General features: G+C 37.9%; 1 protein-coding gene across 2 annotated transcripts; it reads right to left on the bottom strand.

Annotated features, from left to right (window-relative positions):
- Positions 1-420: 420 nt before the first annotated feature.
- On the bottom strand, positions 421-5,939 carry LOC137242398 (T-complex protein 1 subunit eta-like). 2 transcript variants are annotated; one of them, XM_067769701.1, is made up of 8 exons: positions 5,840-5,939; positions 4,811-5,032; positions 4,526-4,750; positions 4,128-4,468; positions 3,701-4,073; positions 3,385-3,568; positions 3,196-3,329; positions 421-2,008 (listed from the first exon to the last, which is right to left on the bottom strand). In XM_067769701.1, exons 5-7 carry the CDS (start codon positions 3,782-3,784, stop codon positions 3,235-3,237), a joined length of 363 nt encoding a protein of 120 aa, XP_067625802.1. In that variant the 5' UTR covers positions 3,785-4,073; positions 4,128-4,468; positions 4,526-4,750; positions 4,811-5,032; positions 5,840-5,939; the 3' UTR covers positions 421-2,008; positions 3,196-3,234. The 2 variants fall into 2 exon arrangements, with proteins under 2 accessions (XP_067625802.1, XP_067625801.1); XM_067769700.1 differs by having other exon boundaries at positions 5,565-5,905.
- Positions 5,940-20,248: the final 14,309 nt, after the last annotated feature.

The raw sequence follows: 20,248 nt of genomic DNA, 5'->3' as shown, positions 1-20,248 counted from the left end.
AGCATTTGTACAGGGCGGCGTTAACTTTTGTGACCAGTGCATTCAGTCGTACCTATTTATGTGATTGTCCATACTGCTCACACATATACGGTATTAGGTTATCGAAATGTAAACAAACTATAGTGCTGTACTGTTCTTACATTCACGTTAACTGTAAAATGGCAGTCATTTTTTAAGTTATATACCTGTAATTTTACGAGTATTTTTACAGTATTTTTACGTTAATATGACCGCCTTTTGACTAGTATTACGACCGTTTTTTTACTTGGATTATATCTGAAATTGCTATATAAATAAAACATTTATTTAATACAAATCCATTAACATTTCTTTTATTCAACATTTTTATAATATATTAGATTATTTATAATAGTTGTAAATTATTAACTATAAGTCATAAGAAAGGAATAGTTTTTCAGTCTTGTTGGTGAGCCATAAATACAAATTTTATTGTATGCGATTGAATGCTTACAAAGTTAAGGGAAACTTAAATAAATTAATTAAATATATAGAAAACAAAAGAGAAGAACTAACAGAACTATTGGTCGCAGTAAACCATCAAATCGCGAGTAGGCAATTCACAATTTGAGTAAGTTGACTTGTAATTCGCCAATTTTAATACTATCCTTTTTTATTTTAGCTCAGAAAGCTGCAATTGAGGTTCGAAAGTTACAATTGAAGTTCAACAATTTCAATTCAAGTTCAGAAAATTTAAATTCGAGCTCAGAATTCCTATTTGTAGTTCAGAAAATTAAAACTGAAGTTCAGAATTTCTGTTTGTAGTTCAGAAAATTATAATTGACTTAAATTGTAATTTTCTGAACTTCAGTTGTAATTTTCTGAACTGCAGTTGAAATTCCTGGACTTCAGTTATTATTTACTGAACTTCTATTGAAAATTCTGAACTTGAATTGTAATTTTTTCAACTTAAATTGAAATTCCCGAGGTTTCAGAACTTCAATTGCAACTTTCACAATTTTTTTACATAAAATGAACAATTTAACATTTTTTCTGACAGTTAAAGTGGTGAATTCCACACCAGTGGTTTGAAACCACTTGCATTCGTGTTGGCGCTTCTCTATATCATTAATATAACAATACCTTTTTAATAATTTAATTAATAGACAAATATACATTTTTTTTCTTTACATTTTAGAAATGTGTAATTTTACATATCGAAACCTAAACCAAAAAGTATTTCAACTCATAATCAGAGTAACTTTGTGTTGAATGTTGATTTATACTACAAAAATAACAAAATTCTTAACAAAACCAGGCTAAACGATAACGTTAACTACCAAAAAAAAAGTTATTTCACCATGCTTTCGTGGATCGATTTACATTTAAATACCGATTTAAAATTTTTTTAAGTTTTCACATTTTTAGTTTAAAATGCGATATATACATTCAGTGGAATAATTTTACATTGAGGGTACATTACGCTATTTTCTTGTTTTCGTAATTTTGCAATAATAAACGTAGGTACTCATAGTAATATTTTGTTTTTAATTATGTGATTACAATATTTATGAGGACCATTTAGTTGATGGTATTGGTACTGTCAGTTAAATTCATCAACAGATATTTATATTCAAAATATTTTTTTGTTATACATCTAGTTTATAAAGTTTGGTTAAGAATTATTTACAAATTCATTGCAATTGAATTGCTTTCAAAATCTTTGCAAACTTTATGCGATTGTTGAATATTCTTTTCTAATTAGAGCATGAAAAGCTTAGAATAGGAACGTAGGAAAAAGCTTAGAATTATTAGATTCTTAGATACTTTTTAACCAAGATTATTTCAGTGTGTGCTGTTCGTTTGTTGTACAAATTCGTTTCATATTAATTTCCAGGTCAAGAATACTCAAAGGTGTCGTGGCATCGTCTTGTTGGTCAATCGCGCGCCGCAATATCCATTGATGGGAATTGAAATTCATTATAAAGTAGCGAAGGCACGGCCCTGCGCAAACATATCGCCAACCTTTGTTGGCAAAAGATATGCTGAACTGTAGAGGAAGAAACATTTTTAAAATTTAATAAAATCAAAATTATAGTTCTGCTAAAAAGGGGTAAAGTATTGTATGTTAAAGTATAACAAAGTCTCAGCGGCCTTGTCCTGGTGAAAATTGATTTTGAATAGGTCTCATTCTTCATTCTCAGAAACATGTACGAAGGTACCTCGTAAGATATTAAAAATCCTCAACGCTTTTTGCAATAACTCCTATCCCTACTTCTCTTTAACTTCTACATATCAATAGCTGTCTTCACCACCAGAAGGAGTCACTATTGTTTCCTACACCATATGGTTGCCAAGCCTAAAATTACCCACTGGAAGAAGCTACAGGCCTGGCAAAATACTACCCTCAGAACCGCCACGGGTTGTCTCCTTATGTCCCCAGAACACCACCTACATAATGATGCGAGAATACTCCCAATAAGTGAAAGAAACGAAATGCTAACCGAACAGTTTCTGTTGAATACCCAGGAACCTGGGCATCCCAACAGATATCTGATTGATAAGCCAACACGGCCCAGGGGCGTAAGGAGTCATCTACGTAAGCATTTTGAGGAAAAACGGCACCTGATAAATCAGCCGTATGAAGCAAAAAAACACAAGCAGGTCCTTGGTGAACTCCACAAACAGGCGTCAGACCTTTATGCCGGGAATTTCCCGGTGAATCCAATACTCAAAGAACAATACCCTAAACTTGCAGAACAGGAACGCACGCTCCCTAGGGAAACGCGAGTCACTCTAGCCCAACTTAGATCTGGATACTGTAACAGGTTACCTATCCAGAATCAACCCCGACATACAAAATGTCCCTGCTTGCAATGTGTCCCCACATGACACCAACCATCTCTTCAATTGTAATGTGGAACCAACTCCTCTAACACCCTCCCCCATTTATGGTCCACCCCTGTTGAAACAGCAAGTTTCCTCGGACTCCCGTTATAGGACATTGATGACAATTTGTGATTGGTCAGACCTATTGGAAGGGGCGAAGCACTGCTACAACAACAAAATCAGAAGGCACTCGAAGACGATGCCTCAAAACTAAGAACCAAAAGCAATAATTACCATTTCACTGACACAAATTTTATAGTTTGTTCTTTCGTAGTTGGACACAATCTTTTCATAATATTACTTAACAATTTAAGATTAGAATTTTTTTCAAGTTGTATTTTGACTTACCAGCAACAACAGAATCATGTTTAATTGTACGCCGCACAATCAGTATAGCATCATGTAACGAAGCTCAGTTTCTTCCAAAAATTGTTCGGCACTGCCACGTAAAATCAATGTACATGTTCTACCATTAACGTAACCTTTAAGTAATTATAAACTATAAAAATAAAATTAATGTCAAACCCACTATCAAACCTTGGAAAATGTTGAAACGTTCACCACCAACTTGACGTTCTTCAAAGTAATCACATTGACCCAAAACACTTGAATTAATGTCATTAGCTGTAGTCATAACAGAACCACCACAATCTTTCATTGTACGTTTCCAATCTTCTTCTGGTACATGAACAGCACAGAACATATCACGATCTGCAAAATACTGTGTACCAACATCACCAATTGGTAGTTTAGATAACACAACATTGGCGCCTTACTTAGCTAGTTTATTGTACAGAATACGCAATTCAGCATCAACAATTTTCTGATACTTTTGAACATTATCAACACTTACTTCAGCACTATCACGCTCAGCCTTGAATTCCAATTCTATATTTAATAATGCCATTTTATATTTTTTGTATGGCGTTGGGTCCATCAAAGATAAATACAGCGTCCACAACCATTTTAGAAAATAAATCTTTTTGTTGATTAATAAGATTGGAGGTCTTTGCTGTGGCAGCGCATTTTTCCAATAAAGCACGTTGTTGGTCCTTTGATTGGCGCTTCGACATGTACAGCCATGTCATTTTTGGTCATGCATAATTGTAATGTTTTACATATAGCTTTAATGATGATACATACATGCACGCCTTCCTCAACATATGGCTTAACTTGTTTTAAGATTGCCCTCCTTAAAATACTACTGAAGTCATGCCATCGCCGACCTGATAAGAAAACAAAAATTTATTCTACACATTCTAATATAACAAAAAACTTACCTCAGCATCTTGAGATTTGGCGATGTCGACTAGAGTTTTACGGCTGGATGCATAATATCCAATAGTTTCATGATGGTTGCACCATCATTTGAAATTGTGGCCCTACCACTGGAATCAACAATATGCTTGTCCATGCTGCGTGAACCCAATGTAGTGCGTACAGCGTCCACAATTGAATGCGAGGCATTGATGTTGTATATGAGTTGTGGTTTACCTTGAGAGCTATCGGTACCCAAACATTTTTTACACAAAAACTCATGTACCCAATACAAGTTCAGGACGTTCATATTTATCGAAACGCTGTCCGGTGTGTCCCAAATGTTGGAAATATTCAGTTGGCACTGTTGAGAAAAAATATGGATCAATGAACACAAGTAAAAGTGAAATATTTTTTTTACCATCTGTTGTTACTTTACACATTAGACATTGGAAACGACGACCAGCATCTACAAATTGCATTTTAGCCTTGCAAACGATTACATCTAATTGAATTCACCAAAATTTACAATGGGTGGCTCATATTCACCCACAACCGTGCGTGCCATTGGTGAGATGGTAAGTGTAAAGGATAAAGCTGTGGTTTTTAATAAATCAGCTGTTGCAGGTATGCAATACAAAAAGGCCTGCAAACGAGAAAAATAAATGTAATTGCCAAAAAAAAAATTAATTTCGAATATCAATACCTAACGTAACGTGGCGGGGAGTTACCCTGATCTTGTACCACATATTTTGTGGTCACCAATGGTGGCAATAAACCTTGTTGATTAGTAATAAAAGCACCACCAGCGCTAATTTTCAATGATAATGCTTATCGGATTTGGCATCTGATCGGTGTCTAAACGGCGTTGGGCTTGATCATACTCTTGCGCCTGTTGATATATACCAGTACCAGGTGCAGGTGATTGCTAAAGAAAATAATACAAAAATAATCATCAGGAATATTTGAAATATATTAGTTGTATTAAAAAAAAAAATAAAAAGAGTTGTATTAGAATACATTATAACCAGGACGTGCGGGTATTGGGGGTTGACCCGGCATGGGTGGCTTACTGGGCGTTGGCGCCGGTCCAGGTTATGTTGGGGGCATCATTTGACCCATGTAACTACCTGGTGCACCTGGTTGTTGTAGAGGATAACCTGACTGTTGAGGTTACGGAGGACAACAAGGTGGACCAGGTTGTGGTGGATAGCCGGACTGTTTTAGCACTGGCAGAAAGGTTGTTGCTGCTGCTGTCGTGGCATTTCACAACCCGGTTGCTGTTGTGGTATATACCTTGGCATAACTGGATGTGGTGTCATTGCCTCACCTGGTCCAGTAGATGCGGGTGGCATACCTGGAGGACCATCCCAGCAAAAATCTAGTGACAGAAAATGGCTTTTCCCATATCGCTACACATCCATTCATTCATTTTTTTGCTTAGTTTTCCACGCACTTACCAAACTATTAAGATCCTGATTTTGCAAGTATTATTAACACATCTTTGATATTTCTTGTTCAGTTTTATAATTGTACTTAATTTAATAATTATAATAAATTAGGTCCACGCTTGTCTGTGCTCAAAATTTACTTCTCAATAGCAATGACGGCTTCGCAGAATTGGTTCTAGATACAAACACTCGTTACAGCACCAAATTTAGAGAGTGCTTTTGCTGATATTGTTGTGAATTATGTTTCTTTATGAAAAATGTACACTTTTAATTTTTATACAGACCTAAAACACTTTTTCTTCTATTTATTTGGAAATTTGCATCTTTTTCAATGCGGTACGTCTGCGGCGTTTCAAGCTGAAAACAAATGGCGGATTCGCAGAAAATTTTTTGACGTATTTCCGGGTACATAGCATGTAAGAAAAGGATCGGACATTTCAATTATGCCATCTCATTCTGTCATACTAACAGTTGTGGAACAATGTGGGATATTTTGTTGTTGGTCGCCATTTTCGGTCACTAGATTTTTGCTGGGAAGCTAACTCTTAGAGATAATTATCCGCTACCACTGATCGATGACTGTATTGAGTACTTACAGAATAAACGGTATTTTTCGGTATTGGATTTAAAGAGCGGGTTTCATCAGGTTCATATGGCTCTTGAGTCTATACCATTTACATTTTTCGTAACCTCTCATGGACAATTTGAATATTTTCCAATGCCGTTTGGGTTAAAAAATGCTCCAGCGGTATTTTAACGATTCATCAACAACATCTTCAGAGACATGATAGACGAAAAAAATTATTATTTATATGGACGATATAGTTTTTGCCACCGAGGTGTATGACGAGCAAAAGTTAAAGTTTAAAGTTAGTACTGGAAAGAATTTCATTACGGAGATTGAAACTTAATATGAGTAAATGTAAATTTGGTTATAAGGAAATTGAGTATTTACGTTACAAAGTCACTCATAAAGGAATATAAAAAGTATACAGAATTTTCCGGCCCCTTCGAACTTGAAGCAGTTACAATCATGTGTAGGGATGTTTTCTTAGATTTCTGCAGATTTATACCGTCCTTCTCAGAAATAGCTAAGCCCCTGCAGAATTTACTTAAAGGAATACCCAATTTGATTTTGATGACAAATGCCATGAAGCTTTTCTGGAGCTGAAGTCTAGACTAGTTAAGAGCCCTGTTCTAGCCATTTATAGCCCTACCAAGAAAACTGAGTTACATTGTGACGCCAGTAATATTGGCTTCGGTGCAGTTCTAGGAAGATAATAAATTCCATCCGATATCCTATTTTTCTAAAACCGCATCGAGTTCGGAATCGAAATACCACAGTTTTGAATTGCAAACGTTGTCCATAATATATGCCTTAAGAAGATTTAGACATTATTTAGAAGGTATGCCATTCATGCTAGTTACTGATTGTAATTCCCTGACTATGACCCTTGATAGAAAACAGCTGAATCCTGGGATAGCCAGGTGGGCTCTTTAACTTGAAAATTATGACTATAAAATACAGCATAGAAAGGACACATCAATGGGTCATGTAGATGCTTTGAGCAGGAGACAGGTAGCTTCAATCATAAATTCAGATGAAGTAGAATTTCGAATTCAAGTAGCACAAGAAAGACGCAAAGATATTCAATCGGTGAGAAAATAATTGGAAAATGAGAAACTTAAAGATTATAAACCAATTGATGGGCTAGTATATAGAAGTAAACCGGACGGCAAAGATGCGCTTTATGTACCGTACGCAATGGAAAATAATGTTACACAATTGATCCATAAAAAAATGGGCCATCTATCTATAGATAAAACTCTCAGCAAATTGAGTTTATATTACTGGTTTCTGCGAATGAGAATGAAAGTGGAAAAGTTCTTTAGAAATTGTTTAAAATGTATTATGTACGCTAGCCCTCCTCATGCTAAAGAGAAAACCCTATACCCTACTGCAAGGCAGCCTTTACCATTTGACACTATCCATATTTATCACTTTAGACCACTGCCGTCATTGAAGTCTAAACGTAAGCACATTTTAGTGGTAGTAGACGCTTTCACTAAGTTTGTTAAATTATATCCAACAAACTCTACGAGTACCCGAGAGGTCACAGCTGCCTTAGAAAAATATTTTAATTACTATAGCCGACCGAGACGTATAGTAAGTGTTAGGGGAACCTGTTTCACCTCTCTCGAATTTTCGGCCTTTTTATTAAAAAATTACATAAATCATGTGAAAGTCGCTGTGGCATCGCCTCAAGCTAACGGACAGGTAGAGGGGGTGAATCGAGTATTAAAAGCAATGCTGGGAAAATTTACTAACGAAATAAATCATGATGACTGGGTTAAGAGATTATTAGAAGTTGAATACGCAATAAACAACTCTGTTCATAGTACATGCAAAGAGACACCAAGCCGGTTGATGTTTGGGGTTGAGCAAAGAGGCGTAGTAGTAGATGAGTTTGCTGAGTATTTTCAGGACAAACTTTGTCCGGATTGTGATAGGAGTCTTGATCTTATACGTACAGATGCATCAAATCGAATAGTAGCCAAGCAAGAGTATGATACCAACCGACAGTCCCAGAATAAGACTACAACCAAGACGTACGACGTAGGAAACTATGTTGTTATAAGAAACGTTGATACTACTTGTGGGAGTAATAAAAAATGTATTCCCTTATACAAAGGTCCATATGTAATGCACGAGGTGGTCGGTCATGATAGGTATGTTGTACGGGATATTGATAACTGCCAGTTCACACAGTTGCCTTATGATGGAGTAGTTGAAGCCTTCCGAATTAAAAGCTGACCTCAATCACCCGATGGAGATGTAGAGGAATCAGAATAATATTTGTTAGAAATTAATTTATACTGTATCGAGGTCGATTACATTGTCAGATTGGCCGAGCTGTAACTCTTAACGCAAATAGCGAATTGTATTAGATTAGCTATTAGATTAAGAAATGTACGAAAGTGAAGATAGAAATTAAGTTATAATGTATCAAGGTCAATACAGTGCGAGCTGAAATTCTGAACACAAATAGCGAATTGTATCAGATTAGGAAATGTACGACAGTAAAAATAGAAATTAAGATAATGTATAGAGGTCGATACAGTTTCAGGTTGGCCGAGTTGTAAGATCATAAATGCAACCATGTCAACTAATGTAACAGAATAAGCAAATATAAATCACTGTAAAGGAAGAAAATGGAAGAAAAAGAAGATGGTGGACTTTCGGTTCATTATTTGGATTGAAGACCAAGAAATAAAGTTCTAAAATAATTAATCCTGACATTTTCTACTGTTTTATTAACCATCGAAGGTAAAAATTACATACAGAAATTTACTTTATTACATAACTAAGATACGTTTCAACCAAATGAAACGAATTTTTCATCAATCCATTTAACTTTCATGCAGAAGATTTTGTAATTGTTCGATCATTTCACGTTTAGTAGCAGTAAAAATTGCACAACGCTGATACAGTTCAATTGCCGAGTCGCCAACGAAATACATCTGAAGGAACTTATGATCTTCGTTCGGTAGTGGTAACAAAGCGCCCGCTCGATGGTGAATTTGCCCTTAAATCTGAATGTTTGGAAGCAATTTCGAAAAATATAACAGTAATTGTTCATTTTGATAACAATGGGACATCATTACCTTAAAAGTGGGATTGTAGCCGGGTACATCAACAACTTGGGCTCCAAATGATGTCATTTGGAAGCATCCGTTATATTTTTGTGTATTCTCTAGAAAATGTTTTGATTGGATTGTATTTCCATAGAGTAACGAATAAAATGGCTCTGGCGGGTAATTTCACTTTGCCACCAGCGCAGCATAAGCCGGGGGTTTCTGATTGAAACTTCAAAGCATTGCAATGCTGGCATACGACAGACAATGAGCCGATATCAACGCAGCGAAGATCTTTGTAGGCTATTGCGGAATCGTATTCGAAAGCAGCGCGATTCAAGCCTACATTTATGACTGGTGTTCTAACAACATTTTGTTGAATTTGTTGTGCTGATTGTGCAGCGCGAACTTGTGCAACATGGGCACGTCTCCATTCATTTTCTTCTGCATGTTCCTCTTGCGTAAACTTATTTTCTTAAAAAATAATCGAATTGATAAATATTGCAATGGAATTTCAATTGATCGTAATGCTTGTACCGTTTGTGGATGTGATACGCGATATATGACTATCCGAAATCAGAAAAATAAATCGGTGAGCACGAAAATCAGAAAAACTCGAATCAATTGCAGCAAGAACAAGTAAGGAAGGCTAAGTTCGGGTGTAACCGAACATTACATACTCAGTTGAGAGCTATGGAGACAAAATAAGGGAAATCACCATGTAGGAAAATGGACCTAGGGTAACCCTGGAATGTGGTTGTATGACATGTGTATCAAATGGAAGGTATTAAAGAGTATTTTAAGAGAGAGTAGGCCATAGTTCTATTGATGGACGCCATTTAGGGATATCGCCATAAAGATGGACCAGGGCTGACTCTAGAATTTGTTTGTACGATATGGGTATCAAATGAAAGGTGTTACTGAGCATTTTAAGAGGGAGTGGGCCTTAGGTCTATCGGTGGACGCCTTTTCGAGATATCGCCATTAGGGTGGGCCAGGGGTGACTCTAGAATGTTTTTACGATATGGGTATCAAACGAAAGGTGGTAATGAGTATTTTAAAAGGGAATGGGCTTTAGTTCTATAGGTGAACGCCTTTTCGAGAAATCGCCATAAAGGTGGACCAGGGGTGACTCTAGAATATGTTTGTACGATATGGGTATCGAATGAAAGCTGTTAATGAGTATTTTGAAAAGGAGTGATCCTTAGTTCCATAGGTCGACGCCGTTTCGAGATATCGCCATATCAAACGAAAGGTGTTACTGAGCATTTTAAGAGGGAGTGGGCATGAGGTCTATAGGTGGACGCCTTTTCGAGATATCGTCATTAGGGTGGGCAGGGGTGACTCTAGAATGTGTTTGTACGATATGGGTATCAAACGAAAGGTGTTACTGAGCATTTTAAGAGAGAGTGGGCATTAGGTCTATAGGTGGACGCCTTTTCGAGAAATCGCCATTAGGGTGGGCCAGGGGTGACTCTAGAATGTTTGTACGATATGGGTATCACACGAAAGGTGTTACTGAGCATTTTAAGAGGGAGTGGGCATTAGGTCTATAGGTGGACGCCTTTTCGAGATATCGCCATTAGGGTGGGCCAGAGGTGACTCTAGAATGTGTTTGTACGATATGGGTATCAAATGAAAGGTGGTAATGAGTATTTTAGAAGGGAGTAATCCTTAGTTCAATAGGTGGACGCCTTTTCGAGATATCGCCATAAAGGTGGACCAAGGGTGACTCTAGAATGTTTGTACGATATGGGTATCAAACGAAAGGTGTTACTGAGCATTTCAAGAGAGAGTGGGCATTAGGTCTATAGGTGGACGCCTTTTCGAGATATCGCCATTAGAGTGGGCCAGGGGTGACTCTAGAACGTTGGTACGATATGGGTAAGAAACGAAAGGTGTTACTGAGCATTTTAAGAGGGAGTGGACATTAGGTCTATAGGTGGACGCCTTTTCGAGATATCGCCATTAGGGTGGGCCAGGGGTGACTCTAGAATGTTTGTACGATATGGGTATCAAACGAAAGGTGTTACTGAGCATTTTAAGAGGGAGTGGACATTAGGTCTATAGGTGGACGCCTTTTCGAGATACCGCCATTAGGGTGGGCCAGGGGTGACTCTAGAATCTTTGTACGATATGGGTATCAAACGAAAGGTGTTACTGAGCATTTTAATAGGGAGTGGGCATTAGGTCTATAGGTGGACGCCTTTTCGAGATATCGCTATTAGGGTGGGCCAGGGGTGACTCTAGAATGTTTGTACGATATGGGTATCAAACGAAAGGTGTTACTGAGCATTTTAATAGGGAGTGGGCATTAGGTCTATAGGTGGACGCCTTTTCGAGATATCGCCATTAGGGGTGACTCTAGAATGTGTTTGTACGATATGGATATCAAATTAAAGGTATTAATGAGGGTTTTAAAAGCGAGTGGCCCTTAGATGTATATGTGAAGGCGTTCTCGGGATATCGACCAAAATGTGGACCAGGTGATCCAGAAAATCATCTGTCGGATACTGCTAATTTATTTATATATGGAATACCACTAACAGTATTCCTGCCAAGATTCCAAGGGCTGTTGATTTCGCCTTGTAGAACTTTTTCATTTTCTTCTACTTAATATGGTAGGTGTCACACCTATTTTACAAAGTTTTTTCCAAAGTTATATTTTGCGTCAATAAACCAATCCAGTTACAATGTTTCATCCCTTTTTTCGTATTTGGTATAGAATTATGGCATTTTTTTATTTTTCGTAATTTTCGATATCGATAAAGTGGGCGTTGTTATGGTCGGATTTCGGCCATTTTTTATATCGAGATAAAGTGAGTTCAGATAAGTACGTGTGCTAAGTTTAGTAAACATATATCGATTTTTGCTCAAGTTATTGTGTTAACGGCCGAGCGGAAGGACAGACCGTGGACTGTGTATAAAAACTGGGCGTGGCTTCAACCGATTTCGCCCTTTTTCACAGAAAACAGTTATCGTCCTAGGAGCCAAGCCTCTACCAAATCTCACAAGGATTGGTTAATTTTTGTTCGACTTATGGCATTAAAAGCATCCTAGACAAATTAAATGAAAAAGGGCGGAGCCACGCCCATTTTGAAATTTTCTTTTATTTTTGTAATTTGTTGCACCACATCATTACTGGAGTTGAATGTTGGCATAATTTACTTATATGCTGTAAAGATATTAACTCTTCTTTTAAAATTTGAATTTAAAAAATTTTTTTTTTAAAAAGTGGGCGTGGTCGTTCTCCGATTTTGCTAATTTTTATTAAGCAGACATAAAGTAATAAGGGTAATGCTCCTGCCAAATTTCATCATGATATCTTTAACGACTGCCAAATTACAGCTTGCAAAACTTCTAAATTACCTTCATTTAAAAGTGGGCGGTGCCACGCCCAATGGCCAAAATTTTACTAGTTTTCTATTCTGCGTCATAAGCTCAACTCGCCTACCAAGTTCCATCGCTTAATGCGTATTTGGTAATGAATTATCGCACTTTTTTGATTTTTCGAAATTTTCGATATCGAAAAATTGGGCGTGGTTATTGTCCGATATCGTTCATTTTAAATAGCGATCTGAGGTGAGTTCCCAGGAACATATATACCAAATTTCATGAAGATACCTCAAAATTTACTCAAGTTATCGTGTTAACGGACAGACGGACGGACGGACGGACGACTGTGTATAAAAACTGGGCGTGGCATCAACCGATTTCGCCCATTTTCACAGAAAACAGTTAACGTCGTAAAATCTACTCCCCTACCAAATTTCAAAAGGATTGGTTAATTTTTGTTCGACTTATGGCGTTAAAAGTATCCTAGACAAATTAAATGAAAAAGGGCGGAGCCACGCCCATTTTGAAATTTTCTTTTATTTTTGTATTTTGTTGCACCATATCATTACTGGAGTTGAATGTTGACAGAATTTACTTATATACTGTAAAGATATTAAATTTTTTGTAAAAATTTTACTTTAAAAAAAATTTTTTTTTAAAAGTGGGCGTGGTCCTTCCCCGATTTTGCTAATTTTTATTAAGCGTACATATAGTAATAGTAGTAACGTTCCTGACAAATTTCATCATGATATCTTCAACGACTGCCAAATTACACCTTACAAAAGTTTTAAATTACCTTCTTTTAAAAGTGGGCGGTGCCACGCCCATTGTCCAAAATTTTACTAACTTTCTATTCTGCGTCATAAGTTCAACTCATCTACCAAGTTTCGTCGCTTTATCGGTCTTTTGTAATGAATTATCGCACTTTTTCGGTTTTTCGAAATTTTCGATATCGAAAAAGTGGGCGTGGTTATAGTCCGATATCGTTCATTTTAAATAGCGATCTGAGATGAGTGCTCAGGAACCTACATACCAAATTTCATCAAGATACCTCAAAATTTACTCAAGTTATCGTGTTAACGGACGGACGGACGGACGGACGGACATGGCTCAATCAAATTTTTTTTCGATCCTGATTATTTTGATATATGGAAGTCTATATCTATCTCGATTCCTTTATATATGTACAACCAACCGTTATCCAATCAAACTTAATATACTCTGTGAGCTCTGCTCAACTGAGTATAAAAATAGCGTATTTGTTTAATAAAAAATGCCAATGAGAAAAGTGCACCTGTCAAATTACGCTCAACCTAAGCACAGCGCCATATGTTATTTATCTCGTTAATTTCTCCACTCAAAATGCAATTCTGTTTAAACTCTGTTATTTGAGCCAATCTCAACCTTTTCATATCCACTTCTACTTAAGTACAAATAATCTGCATTTCATGATTATCAAAAGTTCCACCTTCAGCAAGGTAAGATCCGCACCCCATGCGTGTGAGTGCATGCCATTACCTTGTCTGGTACTTTCAAACCTGTGCGAAGTGGGCGACCTTGGTCGCTTCCTTTTTGTGTGTCCAGGGAGTAGTGAGTGAGGAGATCTAATTTCCACCTCACAGTTTCCCTCCGACACTGGTGATTCATCTCCCCATCTACGGGAAAATACCACCGAATAAATTGGGTTCAGTAACTAACTCCCGGTTCACCGGAAGTCACCACCTTATTAATTGGTGACGTGTATCGGTTTCACCAACCTCCGGCTCACCATAGTCCACCAGTTTGTCAACCAGTGACTTGTATCGGTTTCACCAACTTTTGGTTGCTTGGAAATCGATCCAACGATCCACCTGCCGTGTCCACCGACTCACCGGAATACACCAGCCGTATTCACCGACCCACCGTAATCCAACAACATGTCAACCAGGGACTTGTATCGGTTTCACCAACCTTCGTTTGCTTGGAAATCGATTCAATGATCCACCTGCGGTGTCCACCGACTCACCGGAATACACCCGCTGTATTCACCGAACCGCCGTTATCCACCAACTTGTCAACCAGGGACTTGTATCGGTTTCACCAACCTTCGGTTGCTTGGAAATCGATCCAGCGATCCACCTGCTGTGTCCACCGACTCACCGGAATACACCAGCCATATTCACCGACCCGCCGTAATCCACCAACTTGTCAACCAGGGACTTGTACCGGTTTCACCAACCTTCGGTTGCATGGAAATCGATCCAACGATCCCCTCCGTATTCACCGATCCGTCGGAATCCACCAAATTGTCAACCAACGACGTGATCGGTTTCACCAACCTTCGGTTGCTTCGGTTCCACCAGCCGTATCCACCGGCCCACTGCAATCCACCAGCTGCCTACTTGTGACGTTCGTCGATTCCACCGACCTCCGGAAATCTATCCACCGACTCACCAACCTTCGGTTACAGTCCATTCCTCGTCCAGGTATACCTCACTGCAAAGGTTTGTGTTTGTTTTACCAAAATATCAACAACAAATTGACGTGTGTTCATTTCAAAAGGAAATAGGTGTCCTTTTTCGACCCTGAATTGGCTGAGTGCTACCCCAGCCTTCGACGAAACCCCACCTTACAAATCCCGCCCGAGCAGATTCTCGCTTCCACAGGCGACAGTGGAAAAGCAACAACAGACACCAACACTGTAGAAGCGAGCATATCGAACACACCACAGATCGTCACACACACAAAAAAAAAACACGCTAACCACCGACTCGCTCAGCTGGATTTATCTTCTTAAGAAGAAGAAACTTGTCGAGGAATACAAGCGGCACCGCATCTTCGTAGAAGGACTGACCGTAGCTGATCTACGCGCCGCACTGAGTACCTACGTTCGAAACAAGAGATCACGAGCATCAACCGAAAATTTGCTGAGACACCTAGAACTAGAAATTGATGCCGAGGAGAAAGGGCCCGTTAGATTACCAGAGGAAACCGCTCCTGCCACCCTTATAGAAGGCCGCGCACCAAAGGCAACAGAGCACAAAATAGTGCGAAATCAGCCAAGTGAGATGAGCTATGCAGAAGTAATAACCACGGTTCGCCGTTGGAATATTCATTATGACGGCGACGGGAATCTCCACGACTTCCTGGAACGAGTTGAAGAAATAGCAGGATGCTATCGAATTCCACTCGACAACATCCTCATGACACTTCCAGAGCTCCTAAGCGGTTTCGGTAGCACCCGACGATGTCCAAGGAGGACCACTTAAGCCGCTTATATGACAGACCCAGAATGGAATACCGCCTCTTCGTCAAAAGAGGAGAGTTCCAGACTATCGATGAACTCATGGAATTGACCGACGAATACGAACTCCTGAAAGCAGAAGAGAACAGTCAGGCCATGCAAAAGACGCACAGCCTGGCCATGTTGGGCAAAGGATACAACAGATGGGAATCGTGCTGGAGGTGTAAACGAAAAGGCCATATGCGTACCCATTGTCGCAACCCGGCACGCACTTTTTGTTCCAGATGTGGCCGAGACGGGATCCTGTCTAGAGATTGCTGGTGCCAGACACTGCCATACATAACCTCACAAGGGGCAATAGCGCTATGAGCACCAACGCCAACCAGAGGGGAGGTTCCGGTGATCGGCTCTACGTCAACATCACAATAGAGGGCAGGAATGTGCGCGCGCTTGTGGATACAGGAGCCACGCTGACCTACACCGACTCCACGATACGCCAACACCTGGAACACCACAAAATACGCTCCCACCCGAACCCCAGACAGGTCCTGCTGGCCAATAAAACCTGCATATCAAGCTCAGAAGTATTTAGAGTAAAATTAACGCTGGGCGGGCACACAACCAGTTTATTGGTATCGTCACGTCCAAACCTAGCCGAAAGGATGATCTTTGGGATGGATTTTCTAAGCAGCCGGAGGATCGTCATTACGCTGGATGGAGTCCAACTGACTCCCACCAGCCTACCGATCCAGCACAACCGGCCCCGCTCAATGCTTTAACCACCCAGGAGCACTTGACCCAAGATCGGCGACACGAATTGCAGTCGATGATCTCACATCACCAGAAAATTTTTTCTCGCACGAATTAATGAACATCATAGTAAATTTTACCAAGTAGCGCAACTAACAGCTGATCGGTGAAATTCGCACATTCATACGCACAGTTCTCGACTCAGTTTCAAAAAAAAAAACTTTAGATTATTTAGCTTAAATTTTAAAGTGAGATAATCCTTACCAATTGATATATATATATATATAGATATTATAACGCGTTTTTGTTGTTATTAAAAGAATCTTTTTATTTATATTAAAGTTTTTATCATTTATTTTTGAACTTTATTTTAACAATTTCATGCGATTTTAAATCATTTTCGTGCATATAAATACAACCATGTGCATATACGTTTTGACATTACATTCCATACACGTTCGTATTTGCCATTCTCATTGTTTCTAAATTCGTAAACAATGACTGCGGATATTCTGTGTGATTTTTCGAAAAAATTTATTATTTTTGTGATATTCTATACTTAATCTGTGGTATTGTGGTGGTCAAAAAGCTTTTATGCAAAAATACTTAGCCTCACAACGCGACAATGTTGGAAGAAAGAGCACTAAAGATCCTTCGAATACAAGACTTCGTAGTCGACATAGAGATCTTTGTAGAAGGTTAAGAAAAGAAGTACGATTGGAACGCGACAGTTTCTATCGAAATGAATTCAGGTCGTCGTTTGGAAACCCAAAAAAGGAATGGAATGTTATAAACAGCCTTTTAAATCGGAGTCCTAAATCAATTGACTCATCAATTGTTTTATGTAATAGTGGCCTAAATATTTCTGATCCCACAACTGTAGCAAACCTTTTTAATAGTCACTTTTCAGCAATCGGGCAAACTTATACAACTACTTATACATACGAACTTTCAATGAATAACTCAGATATTTCAAATTTAGGTAGTAGTTTTTTCTTTGAACCTTTTACTGGCACTGAATTACTGAAGGTAGTAAAATCGTTGGACAACTCCAGATCTTGTGGCTCTGCTGGTGTTTCAAATCAGGTTTTGAAAAAAGCCGCTTTAAATTTGGTTGACATTTTAATTTATTTGTTCAACAAAAGCGTGTACTCTGGAACTTTTCCTACTGATTTAAAATGTGCTGTTGTCATTCCTTTATATAAAAAGGGGAACAAAAAAGATATAACCAATTACCGACCAATCTCTTTACTTTCTTCTATTTCAAAAACTTTTGAAAAGCTTGTTAAAAGTAGAATTCTTTCTTTTCTTAACAACAAACATTTTTTCAGCTCGATGCAATACGGAGTTAGATCTGGACTCTCAACAGAAGATGCCCTGCTGAGCTTTTGTTTCGTTATTTATGGCGAGTTAGACAAAAAGCAGAACTGTGCTGGCCTGTTTATTGATATCACGAAAGTATTTGATATGGTTGATCACCAAATACTGTTAGATAAATTGTATTGCATAGGCTTTCGTGGCTTTATGTACAATTGGCTCAAATCATATTTATCAGGAAGAGTGCAGAAAGTAAAGGTTGGCAATTGTTTAAGCAATTCTGTGACAACTACCTGAGGACTACCCGAAGGGTATGTTCTAGGTGAAATACTGTTCCTTGTTTATTCGAATTCTTTATTTTCTTTGCCGTTCTATGGCAAGGTTACCGCTTTTGCAGACGACCTTGCTATAGCCTATAGTTCATCGAACTATCTGGATTTGGTAGCAGGCGTCAACTTCGATGCTCATTTGTTGATAGTGTGGTTTGCTAAACATAAACTGATCGTCAGCAATAAAACTAAACTGATGTATTTCAATTTACATCCAAGAACCTCACCTGATATTGCCATTATATTCCACGCCACTGACTGCAGACGTTTCTCCCTTAGCAATATGTCGTGCTCTGGTACATCGTTTAATCATGAAACAAATTGTAGCGATAAGTGTTTCCCAATTGAAAGAGTTGATACCTACCAATATCTGGGTGTTTCTGTGGACCAATGCTTAAGTTGGTCAACACATATTTCTCGTCTGAAGGCATACATGCGATCTACTGTGCGCTATTTTTATAGTCTAAGGAATATATGTTCAAACGCAACGCTGAAGACGCTTTATTACGCTTTGGTTCACTCTAAGCTTCAATATGGCATATGCTGCTGGGGTGGTGCGTCTTACAGAAAAATCCAGCAACTTTTACTATTCGAAAATGTGTCATAAGGAAAATATGTAATGTGAACCGTTTCCACCACAGCATGAAGTTGTTTAGAGAGCTGAAAATTCTTCCAGTAAAACACATGTACTATTACAAGACTTTAAAAATATTCTTTATTCGTTGTGGGTATTTACACAGCCTAGTCACGGATAATTATAATTTGAGGCAAAACTCACTCGGACTTGTTGTTGTTCCCACATCTCGTACTACCAATTATAATAACTTTTTTACTATCGTATCTTGTAAAGCTTTCAATACGCTTTCTCAATTTTGGATCTTTTTCGGCACGGTTTTGGTGCTTCTATTTCTTTTTCACTGAAACAAAAATTCAACACTGCTAACAAAATGCGTCTATACGTGTCATTAGAAATATGCGTGAATTTGTAAAACATATCACATCATTTTTATTAGAGCAGTCACACGACGACATCAAAACTTTGCTGAATTCTGCCACTTAGTAATTTAATTTCAACATTGTTATACTAGGTTCAAACACACACGAAATTAGCAATTTATACTATTTGGGCAATTTATTACGCAATTTATCATATAATAAATTGTAATAACAAATTGCCAATTTAAAAAAAATTGCGTAATAAATTGTTTCAAACTGCAAATGCAACCTTGTATAGTGTGTTTATTGAGTAGATTTCAACGTCAGTTGCGCATGGCTGAACTATATGGTTGGCTCATCTCATCAGCTGATTTTATGTCTTTCATTTCACTGGAGTAGGGATTGTCAAAAGAAGATGGCAAACTCAAAATGAAACCAAAACATTGAACACATTTTCTTACAACACACAAAAATTTCAAAGTTTTATGTTTTCATTCCATTTCATTCGCCTAATACCAACACGCACATTTTGACAGTCTGAACAAATATATGTTCTTGCTGTAGAGATGAGCCAACCAGCTATCAAATTACTATTGTGTAAGCTAAATCGAGTTGTATGAACAGCATTCAATTCAAATCGAAATTTCCTCAATTTATTTTTCTGTTTGAACATAGTATTATTGTCTATTGTTATACATTTTACATTTTGTAACTTAAACTTCAACTTATTAACTATTTTCACCCCACACACATTTGTATGTATTTATTAATTTATTTGAGATGGCATTCAAAACTAAAGTTTTAGATAACTTTACAGAATGCCTTACTTTTCTTTCAATTTCAATGTATTCATTTAAGTGGCAATTTTATATATGTAAACATGTAACAAATTATTTTGATTTGAAAGAAAATTAATAAATCTAATCTAATCTAATGTATTTCGTAATGTCGTGATGTATATGTATTTGATGTGGAAGCTTTCATTTGAGAACACGGTTGCCACTTCAGTCCATTCCCTTCCACCCCTATATGGTCCGCTGGTCCCTTTTTCTCAATTTTGGTTCTTTTTCGGCACGGTTTTGGTGCTTCTATTTCTTTTTCACTGAAACAAAAACTCAAAACTGCTAACAAAATTGCCGCAAATCTATTACCCACATATAATTTTC

This window comes from Eurosta solidaginis, chromosome 2 (assembly GCF_040869045.1).
Source record: "Eurosta solidaginis isolate ZX-2024a chromosome 2, ASM4086904v1, whole genome shotgun sequence".
NCBI lineage: Eukaryota > Metazoa > Arthropoda > Insecta > Diptera > Tephritidae > Eurosta > Eurosta solidaginis.
The sequence above is the reverse complement of the archived record's forward strand: the minus strand, read 5'-3'. Positions and strand labels throughout refer to the sequence as shown.